At 42.7% G+C, this 25,821-nt stretch overlaps 1 protein-coding gene across 1 annotated transcript; it reads right to left on the minus strand.

Annotated features, from left to right (window-relative positions):
* Positions 1 to 1,677: 1,677 nt before the first annotated feature.
* On the minus strand, positions 1,678 to 17,039 carry LOC144718755 (uncharacterized). Its single transcript, XM_078594257.1, has 7 exons — positions 16,933 to 17,039; positions 13,330 to 13,482; positions 10,663 to 10,815; positions 8,697 to 9,183; positions 7,345 to 7,413; positions 4,176 to 4,346; positions 1,678 to 2,161 (listed from the first exon to the last, which is right to left on the minus strand). Exons 1-7 carry the CDS (start codon positions 16,943 to 16,945, stop codon positions 2,158 to 2,160), a joined length of 1,050 nt encoding a protein of 349 aa, XP_078450383.1. The 5' UTR covers positions 16,946 to 17,039; the 3' UTR covers positions 1,678 to 2,157.
* Between the last annotated feature and the right edge of the window lie 8,782 nt (positions 17,040 to 25,821).

Raw genomic sequence — 25,821 nt, forward strand, 5'->3', positions numbered from 1 at the left:
GGCAACCAAAATAACAAGAAGAGCCATTTCTTTCCAATTCGGTACAAAATTCAGTATTTCAAGAGCCGCAATGCAGCTGAGTACATACTGTACATACGTACATATCGTCAAGAAGCGGCCCGTAAAGAGCCGCATGCGGCTCCGGAGCCGTAGGTTGCCGACCCCTGCCTTAGAAATTCCAGACAGCAGAAGCAGTGCAAATTTAATGACGCCAGAGCTCAGCGTTACGAGAGCGTTTGCTGCTTCACACAAACAGATGTCGTTTCTGTTTTATATTTAAGAGCGAGCTGAAAATAGTCGTTTTGACTTAGAAAATTGAGACAGCTGTGCCGCGCATTTGTGCGGGATACACGGCCTACGCGGAGGGTTTGGGGGGGGTGCGTGACGTCAGCAGGCACACTGCGTAACGTTGCCGCATGCGGGTGACATCACAGATGTGACGTCACCGCTCACTTGCCGTGCAAAATATTATTCATTGCGCCCCCCCCCCCCCCAAAATACAAAAGTAAATTTTTTATACTTTATGCATTGTGTAGTCTAGAAGCTACCCACATGCCAAATTTGAGTTTGTAGCATGTTGGGAAGTATACTAAACATTTTGAACAGACATTCCCAAATTTCCCTTATATATAAACTGTATATATGAATTTGGTTCTTTCGGTAAAGTCACGTAGTTAGAAATAAATCACGACGTTTCGGGCACAACACAAGCGTCTGTCATCAGGTGGGACAACCACAGAGAAAGGTGAGACTCGATCATGTGAGCCTTCTTGTCTCGTCGTCTGTTAAAAGCTCTCAAAGATGTGTGAAAACCCTCCTACCGTCACGAAAGCTTCAAATCAAGATTGTATATATCAATGGGAGCCAAGCGGAGTACCAAAATGTGGTGGGAACACAAAATAAACTTTGCACTGCCATCTCCTGGTCACCTTACCGCCTTGGCCGGTAGTATTCAAAACACAATCTCTGCGTGATATACACATCCAACGCTGAGTTACAAATGTGCCACCACACCAATCATAGAAATCGTCGCGATGCTGCCGTGCTCTTAAGAGATTAAAAACAATGCAATAACATTTCACGCCTATTTCTGCCCTGCATTATTTTTGGTCTCAAGGACACAGCATTGTCGAGCTTGTGAATCGTTACTGAACCTGACCCAGTCACTTAACAGCTTATTGGGCCGACTGACACTTAAAACGGGTCGGGTGCCATTTCTGATGAAGGTTCTCTCAATTACACGGGCAATGATTTTCTATAATCTCTTTTGGGTCTTTGTATACGCCATTTGCTCTACCCACCCAGTTTTCATTCAATGCGACCTCTTGGGATTGCTGCATTTTCTAGCAATTTGACAGTGTCATGAACACATAGTTACAGGGTGGGGACATTTGTTTTCATACAAGGTCTTAAAAACCCCAAAAACATTTGTTGACAATTTATGGGCAATTTAAATATTATTGGTTAACCTATTAGCTGCCAAAGTTTATAACCGTACATGCAGGGGTCACATCACGCTGGTTTACACTGCCGTCTACAAAAGGCATGGAAAGATAGAAAGTCAACTTTCTAACCTCTACAAATTGCTTGTCAAATGTGCTGAAAGAATATTAAGGAGCAGGAACGACTGACACATTTTTAATTAGCTCATTACAAAAATAGTTGACGCGGCACATCCAAATTCATGTGTTTTTATTAAAACCAGAGCAAGTAGAAACTTCACAAACACATCACACATTCCGGTACTAATTTACATCTGAAGCCATTCTACGTGCACATTCTAGACATGAGAATAGGTTTTTCCTCTTTTTTCTGGCAACAAAACAGGTGTTAAGATGATAAAGCACCAAACTGAAACCTTTTACAAGGGAATCATGACTGCATTAACCACAATGTTTGTGGTCAGAATGAAAACAAAAAAACACTGATAATATATGCATTGTCCTTGAAACTGATTGGTCCAGAGACAGCTTTCTTTTGAGCCTCATCTCAAACAGTGTTAGACCAGAGGATGCCAAAAGGCGTACAGCCCAAAGACAATGCATAATTATAGATGGTGGGTCAAATCATGAGCTGCGCATGATTAGTTTACTATGATTCTTGAGTGGCCTGATGTCGGTGACCCCGTAAGCGAGCAGCATTTTAACAGCAGCAATCTCATCTGGGAAAACGTACAGAAAAAACAAAAGCAGGTGGTCACAATTTCAGAAGCAGCACACAGGGTTCACATACGACCCGTTTTGCAATTCTAGGGCTTCAATCTTGCCAATGCATCTCACTGTTAAAAGCTTTTTACAAAAAGGCAAAGAACAGCATCGTTAAATTGAATTTTTTCACGTGAAATGTATTTTCCATTCACCCATTTGTTACGTTTTTACTCATTTCAATAGGAGCCCGGTAGAGTACAAACCACGCCATCAGGAGGGGGCGCAGAAACTCTGTGGACAAAAGTCTCAAATCCCAAACGCAGTGCACCTAAATTTAGAGGCGGGGGAAGATTGGCCTCACTGCCCCACCAAGTGGGTGTGTATTCTTATATGGGAAGGGGACCGAGGGAAAAATAATGTAAGGAAGAGGGTGCAGGGGAAAGAATGGGGTGGAAAAAGGAAAAGGAGCACTTAGGGAAGGAATACCTCGCACACACACACATTGGTGAACTTATCAACCTATCAGTCCCAGAGCGGTGATCAACTCACTCCCGTCCGTCCCCGGGGGAAGGGAGGCTCTGCTTGCACCTCTCCACTCCCCGCTGACCTCAGCATATGCACCTTACATTGGGCTCTGCAGAAATGGGGACCAATCTGGCCTCGAACTCCTGTTCCCTGCCTTTCAGTTTGTGGCTGAAATGTTCAGTTTCCGCAAGGGCTTCAATTCACACTACCCTATCATATGACTCTCCTGTAAGGATATGGAACCCACAATACTCGTGAACATAAATTGCACATGACCTGTGTTTTCTTAAAACACATACCTAACTATATTAAAACACTCCAAGACAAAATTCTCATGGCTTTAGAGAGGGTTGAGCCGTTGGTAAACACACTGGTTTAATTGGGGTACCACCAAATAATAGAAACCTATCATTGTACAAAACTACAAAATGTCGGTACATACCATTCACCACATGCATTATTTGGTTTATTGAGCACACGGGCATATCCTCATGAAATTCCTAACCTTTAAAAAAACCCATCGGTAGCTACAATAGTTACATACATTTTGGTGTGTGGGTAATCATTGTTTGTCTGACTTCTCAGTGACCGATTCAGTGACATCAAAATCAGATCAGGGTTTGCCTTCTTAAAACAATTGTCACTGGAACCACCGGTTCGGAAAGCTAACTGATTATAGACAAATTGTTACTTTATCTTGGTTATGAAACAGACACCGCACTCATTAGTTTTTGTGTATTATAAATAATTCCTTTCCCATGGTATGTAGTACAATATCTACAGCCAAATTAATGGATAAATACAATGATTTATTATTTGCCCATACAATAAGCTCCTCTAAGCCATTGTGTAGAAAAAGTGTTATTGTAGCATTTCAAGTAGTCGCCTTCAAATCTAAGTGTTAAGTATGTGATATATTCACATTCCACTGCGATTCAATTGCTACAATAATTTGCAAAACAGTAAAAAAATATTTCGTTTTTACCAGCTCATTTCTAGTGTCAGTACCATGCTATGTCTTGACACATTAACATAAACGTTATATTTTAATTAAAAACGTGCATGCATTACCAATTGACTTTTGCATTCATGATTACATATGTAGTGGGTGGTCACCCATACAAGCACTATCCTGGCTCAACCCTGCTCAGTTTCCGAGATCCGGTGAGAGGTTGGGTGCATTTTTGGGCAATTTGCTCATAGGTTCCCGAGTAAACAAAGGACATCATTTCAGGCAGACCTTACTTAGCACTCGCGATGCATTCCCGGAGAAGTGACTGCTCACCGGATGCGTTTCCTCTGCACAGTGTGTTCGCGCTCAGGAGCGCTTTTTGGATTTTCGTAATCTTTTTCAGTGAGCATTTCCTCCGAGACAAAGCACGCTCTCGCGAATCATCGTTCTGCGGGGGGGGGGTCGCGCCAAGCGAGGTCTGCCCACGTTGTTAATGTAACACGGCCAATTCCTCTTTCAGCATCACTGCCGCGTGTGCAGCCGGTCCGTACCGGCCAGCGAGGTGCTCGGCCGCGCGGTCCGTAGCGCCTTCTCCAGGCCGTTGTAGCTCGAGCGCAGCAGCGTGACCCCGAGCGAGGGCGGCAGCAGCGACGGGTTGCTGTCGCTCAGCGAGCCCGTCCGCAGGCTCTGCAGCAAGAACGACAGAGTCTCCACCTGCTTCTCTGCACACCCACACAATAGAGTACACATTTTATGTATTATATAGAGAGCAGGGGTGTCCAAACCTTTTGCAAAGAGGGCCGCATTTGATAAAGTGAAGGATGCCCGGGGGCCAATAGTTCCTTTCGACATTTTTTTTTAACCACAAAAGTTACGTGAACATACACACTGTTATAAAACAATTTTCATTGTCACAATTACCTTTATTTTTCAAATGACAATGTAACCAAATATAAGCCACTCAGGCAGACGTGAACTCTAAAAACACAATTCTGCCTTTCATTCAGTCAGATAACATTGAACAAATTGTATAGAATACCTTAAATTTCCATGAGTTAAATATCTTTGCCTCATCAACATTTTAAACAGGAGTTATAAGTAATGCAAAGTGGTCTGTTATCATTAAACTTTAAAACAAGTGAATTTTGCCCTTGTCTTTTACAAGATCTTTCAGAAAGCAATAGTTTGTGTCACATCTACAGGTACATAACACCAACAGTTATAACCAAATCTTATTCAAGAGTTTAATAAAACAAGTGCCATAAGTCCAAGTGCATTAGTGTGCTTTAGGCTTTTCACTGTTAATAGTGACAGATGTTACCGTTCAAAACACTCAATTTCAGATTGATCAAGGAACAGATAACTTGCTGACACTAATGAGAAGGGTGATACTGAGATCTAGATTTCAGTAAAGAGACCAGGTCTGGCTTGAGGGCAGTGGTTGAGATGCGTAAAATGCCACGCAAGTGGGAGTCACTCATCCTTGACCTCAATCGGTTCTTGTTTAAGTTCATGACTGAGAATTATTTGCTCACACAAATGTGGAGCCGAAAAAGCTCAGCATTTTCTTAGCGAATGACCGCATTTCTTTTTTGCAGTCGCCATGGCAGAAATGACTCGAGTAGGGTTTGCGGCAAGGATGCAGATCCAGATAGAATTAGAATGGTGCTGCCACCATGTGGTGAAAAGAGGAATTACATCTTTAAAGTTTTATGATTTATAAGACCGAAGCTGCGGGCCGTATGAAATCTGACCGCAGGCCGGGATTGGCCCGCGGGCCAGACTTTGGACATGCCTGATAGAGCAATTCCCCGAGATTGGGATTTCATCTTGATTTTGGGTGAAAATGGTTCAATTTCCAACGTACGGAAAATTCTGGTTACGGATCGTTCTCGGGAACCTAACCCTTCCTTAACCCGGGGACTGCCTGTATTTCGTTTGATTCTTCTGCCCATGCCGAGGACCGTTTTTTGTTGCATCTCATCCACGCCGTATTCAACCACCATACTGCAGGTCACAAGACTTCTACGCTCCGTTTCTTCCCTCACACTGCTTGACGTTGGAATTCCATCCCAGTCTCTTTTTCCCCAAGCTCTTAACTTTGCTTAATTAAAAAACGTGTGAACTATTACCTTTTACTACTTTAATCGTGCTGTTTTTTGCTCATTGCTTGTAGTCATGGGCCTTTGCTCATAAACCTTGTGGAAAAAAATACCTCCTAATTTGTTGAAAGAATAGACTCTTTACCATTTTCGGCAACAATAAAAGGTGTTAAGATGTTTAAACACAAAATAGACACATTTTGCATAAAGGGTCCCATAGATATTGTTGTGAGATGTTTATAAATAATTCTACTAAAAAACCGAATAGTCAGGAGATGAGCAATATACAACAAGATCTGCACACACAATCAACACATCACTTTTCCACCATACAAGACTTTTTTTTTAGAGGGTGCGATGTGCTCTGGAGAGAAGGCAAAACTTTCAAGTCAATTGGTTTGATTCAGCTGGTCGCTAATGTACCCACCGAGGGATGGACAATTTACAATATGTTTTAAAACGTCATTTTCACTCCTAACGATGTACTTAAAGATGTTTGTCGTTCCACTTTTAACTAAAAAAACCTAAGTACAAGAATAAGTGATTGTGTACGAAGCAGCACAAAGCTGCGGTTGTGATAGCACCGCAGCTTTGTATGTTGCATGGACGTTGAACTTCTTTCGCACTGTATATAGCCAACCGTGCTCATCGTACAAGCCCATTCCAGGACAAGCCATGCAAGCCGTAAACAAGCTATTCATACAGTTGTCATCATGTGTCCGCTAAAATGGTTCTTGGCAGTGTTTACCTACCAATGTTAACAAGTCAGACAATTAAGAAAAGTTAATCTGCCGATTGACTTAAAATGACAAAATTCAGGAGTTCAAGTGTTTTGGTCTGATCTTCTAATTCAGTAAACTAAAATAATTTGCATACAGGCTTTAATTACTATAAGCTCTAAGATCAACCAACCATTGCACCACAGGCTCCGTGACTAATTTGATTGCAGTGAGGCTGCATTTGTCATTCATCCATTTCTGCAGGAAAATCATCTTGCATGGCGCAATACAATTGAATATGGCTACACATTTCATAAGAGTAAGCTGCATACATTGTTGTGTTAATGGCATCAAGACAAGTACATTTTAAATGCAATCCTGATAACCCCCAAAGGCAGTGCAAACCACATGTCATGTAGGGAAACCAACCATAAGAGAGATCACAACAATATTAAACTTCCTGTTTGTATAAATACGATTTGACATTCAGCTCTATGCTGCTTAGAACTGCTGTGGTACACATAAATACATATTGGCACTGATTGCATTTTATTATGCGGATTGTCAATAGTTATGAGTGAATGCATTCGTATGCGGTGCATTTATACGTGGTTATAGGTTGCAGGAATTATAATGGATACAGCCCTCATTTTTAATGACTAAAAATACACACGCCTGTCAGTCCAGATGTTTTTCATGCGGTAGGAAATTATTCGGGACGTCAACACAGCAGAAGCAAAATTCTGCTAAGATGAGCGTTATAAAAGGAGTGAAAATTATTGATGTTGAAATATCGCCAAGACAGTTGTGATGCATGCAGACCCTGTGTGTGCGTGTGGTATGTACGGTCAGTCGACATTCCAGATGCCCTCCAGGAAATTCAGAATGTTTCTACGCACTTAGTCACTTGATCCACCTGAAGTTCATCCTTGTCCAGGTCCTTGCTGCTTTCCTCCATAGGTACATCGCTGTGGCAGTAACAGAAAACAAAGCCGAAAGCGTTGGCATGTGTTCGAGTTAATTTGTGACCAAAGCATGTACATGTAGAGACCTATATTCTTTGGTTCTTTCGGTAAAGTCACGTAGATAGAATTTTTTATAAAATAAAAAATACATTAATTAAGACTGTAGCCTGGTTCTAAATCGGAGTGTACTGGCAGTCTATAATGTAGACTGTAGCCTGGTTAAGTTTTGTGAGTGTACTGGTAGTCTATAATGTAGACTAGCAACGGTTATCAAGCTGGGTGAGTGTAATGGCAGTCTATAATGTAGACTGTAGCCTGGTTATCAAGCTGGGTGAGTGTACTGGCAGTCTATAATGTAGACTGTAGCCTGGTTCTTAACCTTGGTGAGCGTTCTGGCAGTCAATAATGTAGACTGTAGCCTGGATAAGCTTGGTGAGTGTATTTTTAATTTTTATCATTTTTTATTTTATTCTTATTCACTTTATTTTTAATATTATCATTTTTATTTTTCTATCTAAGTGACTTCACAGAAAGAACCCAAGAATATGAATTCCTGCAGTAACGAAAGTTTTTAGTCAAAATTTACGTAGAGACCTCTTTCTCAGTCCATTGCTGGATCAGCCTTTCCATGCCATCCGGGGCGTGGGTGTTATTCGACCGTGCTTCTCCATGCTGGTCAGTGCAAGTTGTTGAAGGTGGGGGGAGCATAGAAATACACTACAACAATGTACTTTGCTGCAGTGCCCTCTGCTACCTTCAACGTTGCCTTTCAGTAGCCTATAACACTTGTTTTATGTGTGGTGTTCACCCATCCAAGCCTTAGCTTCGGAGATCTGGTTAGATCGGGTGCATTCCAGGTTATTTAGCTGTCAAAACATATATTTATAATAATAAAAAAACTGCTCACAAGCATGTATGTTGAACTTCTTTCACACCGTACATAACCAACCGTTGCTAATCAGAGGTGTGGGGAAAGGACAACAAAATAAATGCAAAAAACTGTTCCGAAGAAATTAGTTTTCAATCTATATTAAAAACTGAAAAGTTAAAGGGGCATCCTAATATCAGAAGGGCATCCCAGACGGTTGCAGAAGCGCATCTGAAAGCGCACGATGCAGTCACGTCTTTGTTCGGTGGTTAACCAAAAGCCGCCGCTGCGAGGATGACCGGAGTTCGCGTGATGGTTTATGCTCCTTGACGAGATCAGCAAGGCATTGTGGTTCATTTGTGGCAAGCGCTTTGTGTGTAATGAGGGCGACCTGTCGTCACGGCACACGCACACCCACCTGGGCTGAGTCTCCGCTTGGGCCGCTGCTATCTGCCCAACGCTCTTCAGCCGCTCCTTTCGCCGCTTCTTCTTCAGCTTCCTCTTCCGCAGCTCGGCGGGCGACGGAGGCACCTGCACGCCCGACGCCTTCAGCAGCTTTATGCGCAATTTCTTCTTGATCTTGCGCTTCTTGTTCTTCGTGAGCGTCGGACCGCTGGTCGCCGCCGCCCCTTGCTTCTGCGCTCCTGCCGCAGCTGCCGCGACTGCCACCGCTACCACCGGCACGCCCGCCGCCACCTCTACCCGCGTTCCAACCGCTGCTTTCGGCGCCCCCGCCGAGGTTGCCGGGGTCGGGGCTGCTATGGCTGTGCTCGAGGGCTTGCCGATTGCTGGTGCCGATGGGGCGCCGTCGGCTGGGGCAGCATTCGGCTTTTTTTTCTTTTTCTTCTTTTTCCGCCGCTTCGCTCCGCTTTGGGTACCCTCAGTAGCAGCAGGTGCAGCAGCATCTGCAATAGCAAAGTTTAGTGTAAAGCCCAAGGAAAGTGTTTCCAGTTTTCTTAACTCCACCTGGCCAAGATCCGGTTTTAAATCCACCTGGTGTGGAGCGGTGACAAGTGGTTCGTGCACTGCACTATGAACCCAATGACCTGAGTTTTATTCCAGGCTAAGGAGCAGTGGCAAGAGATATCTGAACTGGTCCTGCCCTGCCTCCCTAATCTTCACCAACCCACACTGATCAACACGGTACAGTAAAGTCAAACATCCTAAAAAAAAATAGCAGACCTACATCAGCTCAGTGGATTGAAAATGGCTGTATTTCTCTCACCACATTACTTTAAAGTTAAAAGTTCAACCTATTAAATTTAAAACTGTTGCAAAAGCATGCATCTGTGTGCAAAATGATTCACTCGTATTGTTTAAGATAGGTTACTGGACTATCTTTGAATCAATTTCAATAATTGTTCAAGTTAGAAATATCTGGTTGGGTGGCACAGAGAGCACATTATACGAACAGAAAATTGCGTGTTAACTCAGCCCATTATCTCTCCAGGGTGGCTATTATAAGTACCACTGTGGGAAATACTGGTTATCCTGTGGACAGACTGGTCCCTCCACTCTAGAAATAATACATATCTACCACTAGCTCAGGGCTGCCAACAATGCAAAACCTCATTTCAGTATGGAGATGTTATTTTTTGTTACATAATGATTATCCATGTGTGAACACATTTCTGGGATCCCTATTTGACGCTAAAGAAACACCGAACATAGGAGCCTGGATCAGCCATGCATGTCATTACGGATATTACCAGCTCATATTGCAACTGCTTTCTGTTGCATTCATGCGTTGATAAAAAAAACACTTTCCTGCCAACTTTCAACACGAAAAATAAGCCGCTATTCAGTCATTTTATACGACAATACAAGAATATTGTGCCTTTCCATTATAATAACATACAGAACTGTTGAGCAGGCAGGCAGTGACAATCGATGAACCACAAAAGGTGATTGGAAAATCCTAACCCCTGTCGTATGTTAAATCTCGCCACGCCGCACTAATGTGTGCCTGGCCATGACTGTCCCTCAAGTGACCTCGGAACAAGTAAACCCGTAAAAACAAAGTTTTTCACTATAAATCCTTTATATGCGTGGCATCGGGGCGGCTAGAGTCATCTCGTCCTCTGGCTTGAGATGGCTGCCACCTTTGGGTCAGATGATTGTCTGGCAGCATTAAACAATTGGTAATTAAATATTTAAATGTTTTTCCCTAAACAGTGTAAAATTTTGGAAAAAAAATTTCACGAAAATGCATTGTCACGCACAACGAGTTTGTGTGCAAAATGTCAGCTCGATTGGATCACGGGAAGTGGGTTAAAAAACGACCGAAAGATTTGCACGGTCCTAAGCAAGCAAGCGAGCTTAATATAAAGGATTTTAAAAAACCATGGCTGCCCAAGCTTCCCTTGCCAGCCCACAATGTGCACCTGGTACAGCGCTGACGTCGTTCATATTCTGATCGCCGTTGTTGTCTTCAGGTTGGTCTGAGAAGAATGGGATGTAGTCTGAAGGGAGCAGATCGGCGCTGTGCATGTTTTCTCCCACTGGGGCGAACTGTGCAGTGCCTTCCACTTGATTATCTGCCCAGAGGGGAACACAAATCAGAACACGTTGAGTGGGGCGCTGAGAATATCTCTGCCAACACACTCGTACAGAAATTACCTACAATGTTACAAAGGGCATATTTAATTCATTCGGTGCAATACCAAAAGCAGTGGCAGTTGGATTGTTTTTTTTAAAGTTCTCTGTTTATCATGTTGAGGACGCAGAGAAAGCTCCATTATATTGAATTATGGTCACCGCTTTTATCATTCGTCTTAAATTCCTTTTTACTTTACCTTCTCGCTGTTGCCTGCGCTAAGCATTTGTAGTCTACAATCAGAACCTCAAGAAATTGTCTTCGAATATTTACTCTCCTACGACTAGATTCACCTCTAAAAACCTTGTACTGAACCATAAATATATCATCCCCCTACCTCAGACTTGTCTGCAAACACTACTTTTTACTTGCTTCACTGTTATGCAGGGAAGTAAATTTTCTCAGCTGTTTTCACCATGCACTATCTTCTTATCCAGATTAGACAAGCATTGCATTTTTTTTATAAACCTTTATTTTAATTCGATCGCAACCTATTATCTTCTTCTCTAGTTTATACCAAGTACTGCTGATTCTGTATGGCACTCAACTCAACTGTTTTACTCAGATTATGTACGACAATTGAGGTTAACATTTTTTTATTCTCCGCACATTTTTGGAGATTTGTTAAATCCCATTGATTTGTAAAATCACATTGCAAAATTGAACTAATTTCCAGGCTCTTTGACTTTACATTGGTAATTTATAATTGAACAGCGACAACAAAATTAATTTCAAATGCAAGTCAAGGGTGTGTGGGCATCAACAATGGTGCTGGGCTTCGACCGAGCGTTACTCATGTGCCGCACGTGGTAAACTGTCGGCACCCTTCACCATGCCGGCTCCGTCTGCTCACACAAGCAATTCAGTTTAGTTCTGCACAAAAGTTGTGCAATAACACAAACTGGTCCCAACTCCACGTAAACCTGGCTGCTTCATAACAATCGCCGTAAAAACGCGCTGCTGACACGGCCGAATGTGACTAGAACCTGCAGACCACAGTTAATGAGCGTCGTAAACATGGCTGAAGGCTGAACCACATTTTTATTCCAGTAAGAATGTGAAATGGAATTGGGTTAGGACATGAGTCAATGTACTCAGTTGGTGGTTTAGACTGTTGTCTGGCCATCCATTTGGAACAAAGCAAATACAATTTTTGTGATGTAATGGAAAGACCAGCCTGGAACAGCCAACAGCATTTGATGACAATTGTCTCATCAGTTAATAAAATGGCATATGAAGCAGTTTGGGGAATGCATAATTAAGTTCGCTCAAGGGGAAAGTCTAGACAACGGCTAAATCTTGCTCGACTTATTATAGATCGTTAAAAATGGCACAAGCATAGATTACATACACTATGGGGGAGAGGTGACGCCCCATGTTTAATTTGTAAAACGTTTAAATGGTATAACTTTTCACTTAACTTTTCGTGACTGCAGGAATTCACGTATCTACGCGACTTTACCGAAAGAACCAAGAATATGTATAACTTTTCACAAGGAACTTCTATTTTAATGTACTTTCTAAAATGTCAGATGTGAAAAAAGGGTCATCTTTGGAAATGTTGATTAAGTAAACACCCATTATGTCACTTGTTCACATTCAACACAAGTCACACTAGCTCAGGGCTGCCAACAATGCAAAACCTCATTTCAGTATGGAGATGTTATTTTTTGTTACATAATGATTATCCATGTGTGAACACATTTCTGGGATCCCTATTTGACGCTAAAGAAACACCGAACATAGGAGCCTGGATCAGCCATGCATGTCATTACGGATATTACCAGCTCATATTGCAACTGCTTTCTGTTGCATTCATGCGTTGATAAAAAAAACACTTTCCTGCCAACTTTCAACACGAAAAATAAGCCGCTATTCAGTCATTTTATACGACAATACAAGAATATGGTGCCTTTCCATTATAATAACATACAGAACTGTTGAGCAGGCAGGCAGTGACAATCGATGAACCACAAAAGGTGATTGGAAAATCCTAACCCCTGTCGTATGTTAAATCTCGCCACGCCGCACTAATGTGTGCCTGGCCATGACTGTCCCTCAAGTGACCTCGGAACAAGTAAACCCGTAAAAACAAAGTTTTTCACTATAAATCCTTTATATGCGTGGCATCGGGGCGGCTAGAGTCATCTCGTCCTCTGGCTTGAGATGGCTGCCACCTTTGGGTCAGATGATTGTCTGGCAGCATTAAACAATTGGTAATTAAATATTTAAATGTTTTTCCCTAAACAGTGTAAAATTTTGGAAAAAAAATTTCACGAAAATGCATTGTCACGCACAACGAGTTTGTGTGCAAAATGTCAGCTCGATTGGATCACGGGAAGTGGGTTAAAAAACGACCGAAAGATTTGCACGGTCCTAAGCAAGCGAGCTTAATATAAAGGATTTTAAAAAACCATGGCTGCCCAAGCTTCCCTTGCCAGCCCACAATGTGCACCTGGTACAGCGCTGACGTCGTTCATATTCTGATCGCCGTTGTTGTCTTCAGGTTGGTCTGAGAAGAATGGGATGTAGTCTGAAGGGAGCAGATCGGCGCTGTGCATGTTTTCTCCCACTGGGGCGAACTGTGCAGTGCCTTCCACTTGATTATCTGCCCAGAGGGGAACACAAATCAGAACACGTTGAGTGGGGCGCTGAGAATATCTCTGCCAACACACTCGTACAGAAATTACCTACAATGTTACAAAGGGCATATTTAATTCATTCGGTGCAATACCAAAAGCAGTGGCAGTTGGATTGTTTTTTTTAAAGTTCTCTGTTTATCATGTTGAGGACGCAGAGAAAGCTCCATTATATTGAATTATGGTCACCGCTTTTATCATTCGTCTTAAATTCCTTTTTACTTTACCTTCTCGCTGTTGCCTGCGCTAAGCATTTGTAGTCTACAATCAGAACCTCAAGAAATTGTCTTCGAATATTTACTCTCCTACGACTAGATTCACCTCTAAAAACCTTGTACTGAACCATAAATATATCATCCCCCTACCTCAGACTTGTCTGCAAACACTACTTTTTACTTGCTTCACTGTTATGCAGGGAAGTAAATTTTCTCAGCTGTTTTCACCATGCACTATCTTCTTATCCAGATTAGACAAGCATTGCATTTTTTTTATAAACCTTTATTTTAATTCGATCGCAACCTATTATCTTCTTCTCTAGTTTATACCAAGTACTGCTGATTCTGTATGGCACTCAACTCAACTGTTTTACTCAGATTATGTACGACAATTGAGGTTAACATTTTTTTATTCTCCGCACATTTTTGGAGATTTGTTAAATCCCATTGATTTGTAAAATCACATTGCAAAATTGAACTAATTTCCAGGCTCTTTGACTTTACATTGGTAATTTATAATTGAACAGCGACAACAAAATTAATTTCAAATGCAAGTCAAGGGTGTGTGGGCATCAACAATGGTGCTGGGCTTCGACCGAGCGTTACTCATGTGCCGCACGTGGTAAACTGTCGGCACCCTTCACCATGCCGGCTCCGTCTGCTCACACAAGCAATTCAGTTTAGTTCTGCACAAAAGTTGTGCAATAACACAAACTGGTCCTAACTCCACGTAAACCTGGCTGCTTCATAACAATCGCCGTAAAAACGCGCTGCTGACACGGCCGAATGTGACTAGAACCTGCAGACCACAGTTAATGAGCGTCGTAAACATGGCTGAAGGCTGAACCACATTTTTATTCCAGTAAGAATGTGAAATGGAATTGGGTTAGGACATGAGTCAATGTACTCAGTTGGTGGTTTAGACTGTTGTCTGGCCATCCATTTGGAACAAAGCAAATACAATTTTTGTGATGTAATGGAAAGACCAGCCTGGAACAGCCAACAGCATTTGATGACAATTGTCTCATCAGTTAATAAAATGGCATATGAAGCAGTTTGGGGAATGCATAATTAAGTTCGCTCAAGGGGAAAGTCTAGACAACGGCTAAATCTTGCTCGACTTATTATAGATCGTTAAAAATGGCACAAGCATAGATTACATACACTATGGGGGAGAGGTGACGCCCCATGTTTAATTTGTAAAACGTTTAAATGGTATAACTTTTCACTTAACTTTTCGTGACTGCAGGAATTCACGTATCTACGCGACTTTACCGAAAGAACCAAGAATATGTATAACTTTTCACAAGGAACTTCTATTTTAATGTACTTTCTAAAATGTCAGATGTGAAAAAAGGGTCATCTTTGGAAATGTTGATTAAGTAAACACCCATTATGTCACTTGTTCACATTCAACACAAGTCACATAAATGCAAACATTTAAATTACATTCTATTATATACATTTTATAATGAAACACTCGCATTAGTGTTCGTGCAATCCAAAAACAGCTAAAGGGATCAGGTCACTGCAATGCAATAGAATCGCATGGAGACTTAAATAGACCTCAATTAAAATGAACGGTATTTGCATTTATAATAGATCTCGATTAAAGTGATTGACAGTAACGCACCTCAAGGAAAGTGAATGGCTCTTCACACATTTTTATCATTGTAAAAATGATGGTCGTTTTGATATTTCTGAAACTAAGGCTGTGTTAAGAGAGGATTAAAATGAATGGAATTTATGTAGGTCCCACCAATGTTTGTAATCTTAAATACAAAATGTATTGCCTTCTTATGGCGCTCTAGTGACTGAATAAAAGCCATAATGATCATCGTTAAAAAAAGAAATGGGCGAAAGGAAATGGATATGGTTGGGGTTAAGGGTGGGGTATGGGTTACAGAACAAGCGTTCAAACACTACATCGCCACACGTTTCTTTTCTTGTGCCCAAAGCCGTTGCCCCTCCTATCGCTCTCATGAAACTGGGTGCCTTTATCTCCCCCATAGCTTCAAGGCCTCAGGTTCGACTCCCGCACCGCCCGTCTCCAATCGATGGGTGAGTCTCTATTATCGGCTCCACCGCTGAGTAGCTCTGAAATGAGGGCGTCTTTTTCGACGAAGATTTCAGCCCAAATCTTACTTATAATTCACAGGCCATTATGAATCCACTGCGGAATGAAGGCCTTCCCACGCATCACGGTTATGCGATTCATTTGACCATACTTCACGCTGGTAAGTGCGGGTTGAAGCGATGGCGACGCAGGGCTGGAGTCCGATATCACTCGCCATTAATGTGAGCCGTGACCGGGAATGGAGCTCAGGTTACCGGAGTCATCGTCCAGTGCGCGCCACCGCTCCACTCCCCACTCAATATTCGTCGACGAGCATGATCTCGTGACGATACGGCACTGCACGTCCATTCTCGGAGAACTGCACTCGCGAGCTTGAAGCGTCATTCATGCTTCTCCAATCATTGCAATCGAGGTCTATTTTACACCACGGTAATGACGACTCGACGTCAGTGCAATATTTCTATAATAGTTCAAGTTCATTTATTAGGTATAGCCCTGTGAGCCATTCGGCTCTTGAATCGGGTGCAACCGCAACAAACAAAAAACATGAACAAAAAACATCTTAAAGTGAATATGTGACTAAGTGCAAACAGAAAATCCAAGAAAAGACAGCAAAATATTGACGCAGTGACGCCCGTGCAGAGCTATCACGGTGGGCCTGCCCCCCCCCCCCCCCCCCCGATTTTAAAGTATTTAACTTCAAAGTTAACATTCGTACAGCCCGCGCGACGCAGTGTATAGGCACATCATTACACTGCAAGAGACTTCTTTTAAGGGGTTGCGCGTTTTCATTCACAACATTAACGCAACGTCAGAATTGATTCATAAACTGCGACTCCGAACGAGGGCATCAGCCTCGGCCTCGCCTGGACGTCGATACAGGGAACTCCTCCCATCGGGCCACGCGGCGCTTGCCAGGCAACACCGAGGCTGCACGCGTGCTTTAAGGCCGCAACGCGCACCGTACGCGGCCGGGCCACTCGGGGCGTTAAATAACCCCAAAAATAAATGAAGATAAGGAGGAGAGAATTGTTTACATCGGTGGGTGAAGAGGAGGAAGGAGAGGGGAAAGAAGAGGCAGAAGTGGTGGGTGAAGCGGGTGGAGAGAGACACGCGCAGCAACTTACCCTCCGTCTCCATGGCGCATTGGTTCTCATACGGCAAGCGATGAGGCGGCGCGATAACGCGATTCGTATTTAAAGTGGAGGCGTTTTGTTATTTAAATTCCGCGCATTTGGCAAGTGGCTGGGTAAAGCGACAAACCCAACGAGTCGCCATAGCGGTCAACACACGTGTTTTTATTTTCCCCGTATTCTTGTGCAGGGAAATTAAATGTTTAATGTCCATACTGCGTACAGTCGTTTTGAATACGGGCAAAAAAATGTGTTGTCCATTTGTGTTTCTCCCTTGCGATGGGACTTTGTATGATGAACGATGAGATTTAGAAGGGGCACGGGGTGACTAATAAGGTCTGAATTGATCTGTAATAAGGTAGGCACTGATAAGGGGTTGACATGTGAGAGTGATTTACTGCTCGAGTGAGCATTGAGGCGGTGCTCATCCGTTTACAGCCCTGAGCCAGTGGCATGATTTTTGAATTTCTTAGTCGGGGGGGGGGGGGGGAGTCTTTCATAAATACATTAATTGTTGACTTGCCCACAAAGTGATACGGTGCTGAACTTGTTATTTTTTGACCACAGTGGGATGATGGGCTGAGTCAATCTTCCGATTAGCGATCCGCTTACTCTGCCGCGGAGCTAGCTGGCGAGACCGATTAAAAAAGAGAATATCGCCACATATGTCAATAGCTGCCCTAAGTGGAAAACGGTAACGTATGAAACATTTTACTTTTCGGGCAATGGTCCTTCAAAGTTGATCTCTTTGCAATTTAAGAACGAGCCATTGTTCGATTTAGACGAGACGACGGAACCATGTGTGGCCAAAGTGTTGTCGAAGGCGCCCAGCCAGTGAGCAAAGCTTGCGAGGATTTAAAGCGGGTTCGTAAGCGGAGCGAGTTGATGTTTCAGACCAGTCGCCATATTCGCAATATAAAAATAGTCAAAAAATATATGAAAAGTTAAATAAAGATTATTATCAAATACCCCGCCGTATCTCTAAAAAAAATACTAATTTAACACGATAAAAACAGCATCCATAAAAAATACGTAGTGCAAACAATGCACAAAAGTGGTCGCTTATAGGCAAGTAATATTTCTACTTCGTCAAATTCTTTGTACATTTTGTAGTGTACTAATTCACAGACACTAGTAGGGGTATTTTTCGATTTAAAGCTTTCGTGACTGCAGGGATTCATCTTCTTGGTTCTTTCGGTAAAGTCACGTATTTTATTACTTCCCTTCTACGCGACTTTACCGAAAGAACCAAGAACACTAGTAGGGGTACTCTCTTTTATTCTGGCCTTCATAGCCTCAGGGGATAGCTACATACTGGGTCGGGACAGCCAACATGCTGCCAGATCCACAGCTTGAAGAGGGCCAAGATCACGACGACGACAGCACGACGAGTTCCACTCCAGATCGCAACAGCCCTGACTGTGAGTCGGAGCTCGCCTTTTATTCTCCCCAGCGTGGCCAGACTCCGCCCTCGGCCCCGCCCCCTTCTGGATCCCCCAGAAGGCTCCGTGTCTTGCCCACAGGTCCAACTGGCAGAATGGACTTGTACCCATAATTACATTGTCTACCAATCTCCCAGCGGCACGCGCTACAGTGACTCATTCAATGTCAATACACATTGGCAGCTAGTCAGAAATTCACTTGAAAGTAGTGATTTAAGGGGACTAATCGACGGCAATGACTGCAGACCAGGTTTTGTGGCAATATTGTTTCAGAGACTAGGGGCAGCCATCGAAAACGCTCGGTGGATTATCACATAGGATCGTAAGCGGTGGTTGGTAGTTTCAGGAGGCCTTTGTCCAGGTGTCAATTAACCATGGCTGATGTTTTTATTGACGAATACCTATTTAGGAGGGCATGCGAGAAGGTGCAGCACCGCCAAGTGTAGAAAAGAGGCAATTGTGGGGAACTCGGGTAAACTATGTGACATCATCGTCCGTGGTTGGTCTCTGACACTCAGTGGGACACTGCTCGCCGTGCGAGTTTACGAAAGTCTCATGACGTTGCATCTTATCCAAAACTCTACAAACGGGACGGTTGTACAACTGCGACCTCAATTCGTCACGAATAATTATCGAAATCGTCAGGAGATGTGTCGCGAATTAGTGCATGCCTATGATATGCGGGCCAAAATTTATATCTGTACCACCCAAGAGGTGGCTAACTAGTTCAATTGACCGTCCACGTGGTATTGGCCAAACATGCAAATTCGGAACCCTACTGAATAAGAGGCTTGATACTTCGAGCAATAATTATGACTGGGAATACATATTTAATTTAACAAATGCAAATAGTATTAATTGAATGAGTAGGAAAATTATTACTTTTATCATATAAAGTGGAATAATTTTTAGTAGTAGAATTTCCATATCGCTTTTTTTTCTCATTGCAGTGTCATTAAAGTAAAACTAATTATAAAAGAATTGGATACAGAATTATACCTCGTTCAAAGACATTCTGTTCCATTCACACGAGGGGTGTTTTTTTCGAGGTGCTTACATTTTTACCCCAAAATAAATGCATTTAGGACACACTGAACGGGAAACACGTTTTATTTATTCCTAGAAGTGGAGTAGTTTGTCTTTGAATTGGAACTCATAAACAGGTCGAGTGTAGGTGAGGGCTCTTAGTCTGGTTATTGTGTTTTTGTTATTATATTTCTGGGCTTTTAAGCTTCAATGCATGTTCTGCTTTAATTTTGGATCCTCTGTGTAGGGAAGGTTGTTGCATATAACATCCCATTAGGGACACAGTGTATTTTCAATTAGAATGCGTATTCTATGGGTCTTTCGGTAAAGCCATGTAGATAGAAAAATTATAAAAATATCACGACGTCTCGATCGCAACACAAGCAATCGTCTTCCGGTGAGATTGAATATATATTCCTGCAGTCACGAACGCTTTAAGTTAAGATTTAGAATGAGTATATTTTACTCAAATTTCGCAAATATACATTTATTCTTCTCATTTACATCCTCAATTCATTATTTTAACCAAACATGAATATTTAAATGTCTTTTTAGTCGGATACACTTTTTAAAGGCGGTATACTTTTTTCATCCATTCTATTACCATTACTCTAATAACCACAATCCACTTTTTAGTTATGGGAATTGTTAAGAATGAAAATCAATTGGACAGTTGTTTTTCTCGTAATGAAGCACTATTTTGGGCATATTAGAAAGATATGTATGGCCTCTATGCATGGGCTTGAAGGTTGGCATGGGATAGGTGTGGTGGCGTGCGGAGAAGGCACATAGAAGATTAACACAAGAGTTTGAATCGATCTCACTGCAGAAGCAATGCTAATTGAGCTCTACCTACAGTGGTGATGAATCATCATCAATTAGACACGTGCGTTGGCTCGAGCTTAGAGCCTAAAGTACACTTACAAAGTCGTACACATATACAAAGGATAAAACAAAACAGATAGAGCCGCAAATTCATACACAAATGCAGATTAAGAAACGACCGTGGGGGGCACGGTTCTGAAATGGCAAGCTTTTTGAATAAGGCCCTACATTAGAAAAAAAAAACTATCAATGCACTGTCTCCAGTAAATATCAATAAAGTACGAACTTTGGGGTCTCATTGCGAGGAGGGGAGGGGGGCGATCACCCCCATGCCCTTGGATTCGCCACTGCACCTACATACGAGAAAAGTACCACAAGTTATGAAGTATGGAAGCAGTGCACGAGTGTAATACAACACTCCAGATAGGGTGGGGGGTAGTGGATCATACAGGGATCATAATTGTCATGATAAACTCACCTGCTGAACAACCGCAACACCTTTCGGATGGAGTGCGGCAAATAGGTTGTTGGTCTCAAGTACGTGTGCAGATCTTTAGTTTTCTCATTACATGTGTAGTGACTAACTCAGACGATGAGACTTGGAGGCACTTCTTTATTAACGAGCACCATCGGGATTAACACACTTAATGTTTAGTCCGTCTATTATCGGCGACGCTACTCAGCCAGGACAGTTGGTAGGCTATCTGACTAGCGGTGCCCCGAGATGGTAGAGACGGAGACGACGACGACAAGAATGGTGAAGACGACGAGAAGAATGGAGACGATGGACTTCAACAGCACGACGGGGATTCCACTCCAACAACAGCCCCGAGGTCCCCCACAGGGGCCCCTCTTATACTGTAAGCGTGGCATCACTCCGCACCGGCCACGCCCCCTTTCTGGAACCTACTAGCGGGTTCCTGGTGGGCCCGTTCTCTGACCTTTCCCCACGATCCCCCTCTCGTGCATAGCCTGGCCTGCCGACGTCAGGACTGCCGTACGCCGCAGATCCCCTTTTCTTCCAGCAGCCAGCGCTATGCCACTACACATGTGTGTAATTTCCATACTTCTGTAGGGGTGTTAGAGAGAGAGCCGTTATGCATGGCAGCTTATGGGAAACAAACACAGTGGGCGGGGCTACGTGAGTGCACGGGGGGGGGGGGTGCTCGCAACGACGTCCGCACCAGGCAGCCCGGGGCCCCACCCCTCAGCGGGGGTGGAGTATAAAGGGGGATGTGTCAGAGGGCTCGGGGCAGAATGTTAAAGCTAAACCAGTGAAGACCGAAGATCGTCTAGCTAGAGCCCTGGACTCCCCTGGGACGCCGCCCTTGTCAGGGCCGCGCAGGACCGAGCCAGCGGCGTGGTCCCGAGAACCAGAGCTAGTGCTCTGGGACTCTGGGTACCGTAGCCCGACTTACCAGTGTCGGGCCAGACAGCCTCCCCTAGCCCGTTAGTGGAGGACTAGGAGGTAGGTCAGAGATAGCTAGCAGTGTATTCCCAGCTAGCCGGGTGAGGGGGCCGATACCCCCTCTAGTATTGTATGTCCACAGTTGTGACTACTTGTACGGAATAAATACGTGTGCCTCACCAACGGTGTCCAAGAGTCATCAACGGTACTTCACTTCTCTGGGCACTCTCCTTCTGCATGCAAAAAATACTTTTGATAATGGAATTGGGCAAACATTTAATGCCTTAAAATCTTGAGACTATCATGAATGAAACAATAAAGTGGAACGTCTCATTATTGCGATGAATTATACACATTTTCAGTATTTATCTTTTTAAGAAAATGCAACAAAAATACTCTTATCTCTAATTTAACAGATAATTGGTTAATTTTGCATTCCTTTTATCACGTTAAATGTAACTGAAAACAGGAAGGTCTCATTATTGTTTGATCACGGCCATAATGCAGATGACGTAAAAAAATACGGGAATACACATGCAACACGCATGGTTAAATCACGTACATGGGACTGAACCACTGAAAATGTATATTCGCGAGAGCTGCCTGGTTAGGGGCCAGTGGGAATTGGAAGCCACATTCTACGTGTGCCCTTTGCAACCAATCCCCCTGGCCGTGTCGCCCCATTGGTTTTGCGCTGACATTTTATCTCAAGGTGCAACGTGTTTTAGTACATTTTAATGAGCATCTGGTGCGAAATTATTTGAGGGTGTAAATTTGAAATACAGTACTTATTACTTTCTCCCCAAAGCATTCGTGAAGACTTTGTCGAGCACATTTTTTCACGTAAAACTTGTGCACCTCGCTAATGAATCTCGCAGTGGCAATTAATGTGAGGGAATTGCATAGTTTGCATTAGCTTGCAGCCGGCATGTACTGTATTTTAACGATTCTGATCATGACTGGTAACTAGCCAGAAGGCAGTGATGCGGGGTAAACATTGCTCTAATCCCTGAGCACGTTTCCTCGTCAGAAGTGGAAAGGAAGCTTAGGGAATTAGACTGGAGTTGAAATAAAGCCAGATGTCATAATTTCCTCAAAATGTATCTTGTGGAAGAGAACGCTTGTATTGTCAGCCGAGGCTGACAGCTGATACTTACCACTACTTAAGCAAGACATTAAAAAAATTAAAGTATACTTTAGTGTCCTCTTGCTTAAGTAGTGGTAAGTCGTGTTGAGTGTTTATTGCAATTTAAATTATTTATCCTTTCATTGTCAAAAAGTGTCCTTTCTGGAAAATACATATGTATAAATATTTTAAAATCATTCTGAAAAGGTCACAGCCAAGTCACCAATGAATTTACAGAACATTTTTTAAATTTGGTTTTAAATCGATGGTGTTAATAGAAACATGATGAAAATTCTCAATCGGAGGATTTAAAATGTAGGACAGTTATCGACTTACGAACAGGTTCAGTTCCGGAGGCTTGTTCGTAAATCGAACGGTTAGTAAGTTGGAACACAATAATGAAATTTATTTAAATGCATATAGGTCAGTGTCATGAAATGTGTTATGGTTAAACAAAAAAAGCATTGTTAAACTATTTAATAAGAAAGAAAAAAATTGTACATTTGCATGTAATACTGTAACAAATAGTGTATAGTAACTAAAACAAAGAATAAAGTAACGATTAGAAAAAAGAAAGCGTTGAAGTGTTGTGTAAAACTAACATTTACTGCCCGAGACTAATTCGAGAATCCATTGAAATTGAGAGAAATACAAAAAATTTTTACCGCTCTGACAGCTACAGTCTTAGTGCGTCCTGGAAGCATATTATTAAGTAATACATCTTATAACTACAATTCCTTATAGAGGAAACACATACTAACGGATTACTAATCATTATATAATTGCAATAACCACCCCCTCCCGGAGGTCTCTGATCTCGGCACCTGATGGGTTCAGTGATGACGTCATCTTGCTCTATTGAAGACCGGAAGCCGGTTGATTGCTTCACTCTTCTGGCAAATCGCCCAATGATGCCGGTTCTAATTATGAGCGAAACGCCACGCTATTCAATTTTTTTAAATATTGTGGATTTACTCTCCAACACACCGCGTGGGCTGAAGTAGTAGCTAATTGGCGCGTTATTTACGTGACAAACCTTACTGGCCGTGTCGGGTAGTGGAGGGTTACGACACATTTATACTTACGCGATCTAACCCAACACCTTTATACTGGTAGGAACCTCCTGGTTACACCTGCCCACAGGTGATTATTGTGTTCGTCCGTCCATCGTGCATCCAAAAATGGGAGGGGTGGGGCTAGGTGGAGAGGGGAGGGTGGGGAGGGGCTGGGTGGGGAGGGACTGGTCACCCCGTGGTGCCCTTATAAAACTCAACGTTTAACCTACTCACGCCGGCTTGTGCCCGCCCTCACAGTCGGCCATATTTGCGGAATACACCACGCCGCCGTTGACCCTGGCCATTGACCGAGCAACCCAACGTTCCTATCAGCTCCCTCCGCAGGAATGTGTTAATGAAATAATTTACTAATGCACAAGTTTCAAATTTGGCAGGTGGAATTTTGCTTTTAACGCTGTCATGCAATTTTCCCTACGGAGTCATTATAATTATGTCTCCATTTTCTGTTTGTCTTGTACCACTGGTAAACATTCTAATGACACGAGCACACACAGCTGTTCAAAGGAGACAAATGAGAAACAATACTAACACGAAGGAAAAAGCTAGACAAATTATTGATCATGCATTCACGTGACACTATACTAAACAATACATTCTGGAATCAAATCATGACCCCCGATTCGTGAAAATTCATCACATTTCTGTGGGGTCGTATCATTAATTGTATACTTTTTTGCAGACAACGCATTTCTGCTGAATTTTTATTATTTTTATTTACATGTAAATGTATCTTGCAGGAGTATCCTACAGTCTAAATAAACATTCTGATCACCGTAACAGCCGTGAGAGTCAGGCACTGGTACAAGACCTCAAATGAAATCAGAGCACTCATAATTTTTCGCACCTTGTTGCGCTCAAAATAAGACGACGTAGACCAGGAGAGCCATCGATCGCGCGGACGCGTTTCATCTGGCATTCTGGGATCAATGTTTATAGTCAGCCCAAGAGCTTTGTGATTTTTCTGCAAATGACATCATTTACAGATTTCCTTGATGTTTGGTCACCCAGCCCCTCCGGGCGTTCAATCAAGCGCTCACTGATGGCGCTCGCACAATTAGCCTAACGAGATGGCAGGAAATACTGTAAATGGATGTAGGTGCATTGGCAGCAGCAGTCGTGTAATGAAATATTATCTTCCGAGGCACCTTTGGCATGCCTCACTACCACGGCCATGTACACAGGGATAAAGCAATTGGTCTTCGCAGTAGATGGATGATGAACGGCATGCAATCCCCACTCTGTCTCTGCCTTGCTGAGGACGATTGCTTGTGTTGCGATCGAAACGTCGTGATTTTTTGTTCATTTTATTATTTTCTATCTACGTGACTTTATAATAAGAATCCCTGCAGTCACGAACGCTTTAAGTCAAGATCTTAACACCTGTTTTGTTGCCAGAATAAAGGGGAAAACCTATTCTCATATTTTGGTACTGGCAAAGGAAGTCCCATGATGGGTCAAAAGAAATTCGATTTCTCTCCAAGCAGACCAATGAGAAGAGTAACGCAGTTTTCACTTACCACCGCATTTACGAACTCATTATCACAGATTGAGAAGAGTAACGAAGGTTTGTAACGCAGTTTTTCTACCACGGCATTTACTAAATCGTTATCAAAGATTAATTCGTGAGAAAAAAAACATTGTTAGGATTAAACAGCTGAATAAATTTGGTTTGCCAATTAATGCAGCGTATTTCATCTCTGGGGTCTAAACATTTCAGTTTTATTAGCAGGTACCAATCACTCTTCATATTGTAAGTGTGCTCCACATTTCAGGGATAACAGGTCAAAAGAAAACAAGAAGTCTCAAGCGATCCGATGAGAAGGTTAATGCAGTTTTCTTACTGTAAAATTTTACTGATTTGTTTGCATAGATGCATTAATTTAAATGTTTTAGTGGAGGATAAACAGCTGAATTACTGGAGATGGCCTGCAGCGCTGATGACAGAAGGCAAATATGAATGTGGGCTTGTTGAAGCAGTTG

This window comes from Lampetra planeri, chromosome 5 (genome assembly GCF_965212315.1).
Source record: "Lampetra planeri chromosome 5, kcLamPlan1.2.h2, whole genome shotgun sequence".
Taxonomy (NCBI): Eukaryota; Metazoa; Chordata; class Hyperoartia; order Petromyzontiformes; family Petromyzontidae; genus Lampetra; species Lampetra planeri.

What these genes read in the sequence shown, in the direction of transcription:
- LOC144718755 (XM_078594257.1), bottom strand. An exon ending in CGACGTCAGCGCTGTACCAG is followed by an intron (nt 9,184 to 10,662) that starts GTGCACATTGTG and finishes TTGCTATTGCAG; the next exon opens with ATGCTGCTGCACCTGCTGCT. An exon ending in CAGGTGGATCAAGTGACTAA is followed by an intron (nt 4,347 to 7,344) that starts GTGCGTAGAAAC and finishes GTGGGTGTGCAG; the next exon opens with AGAAGCAGGTGGAGACTCTG.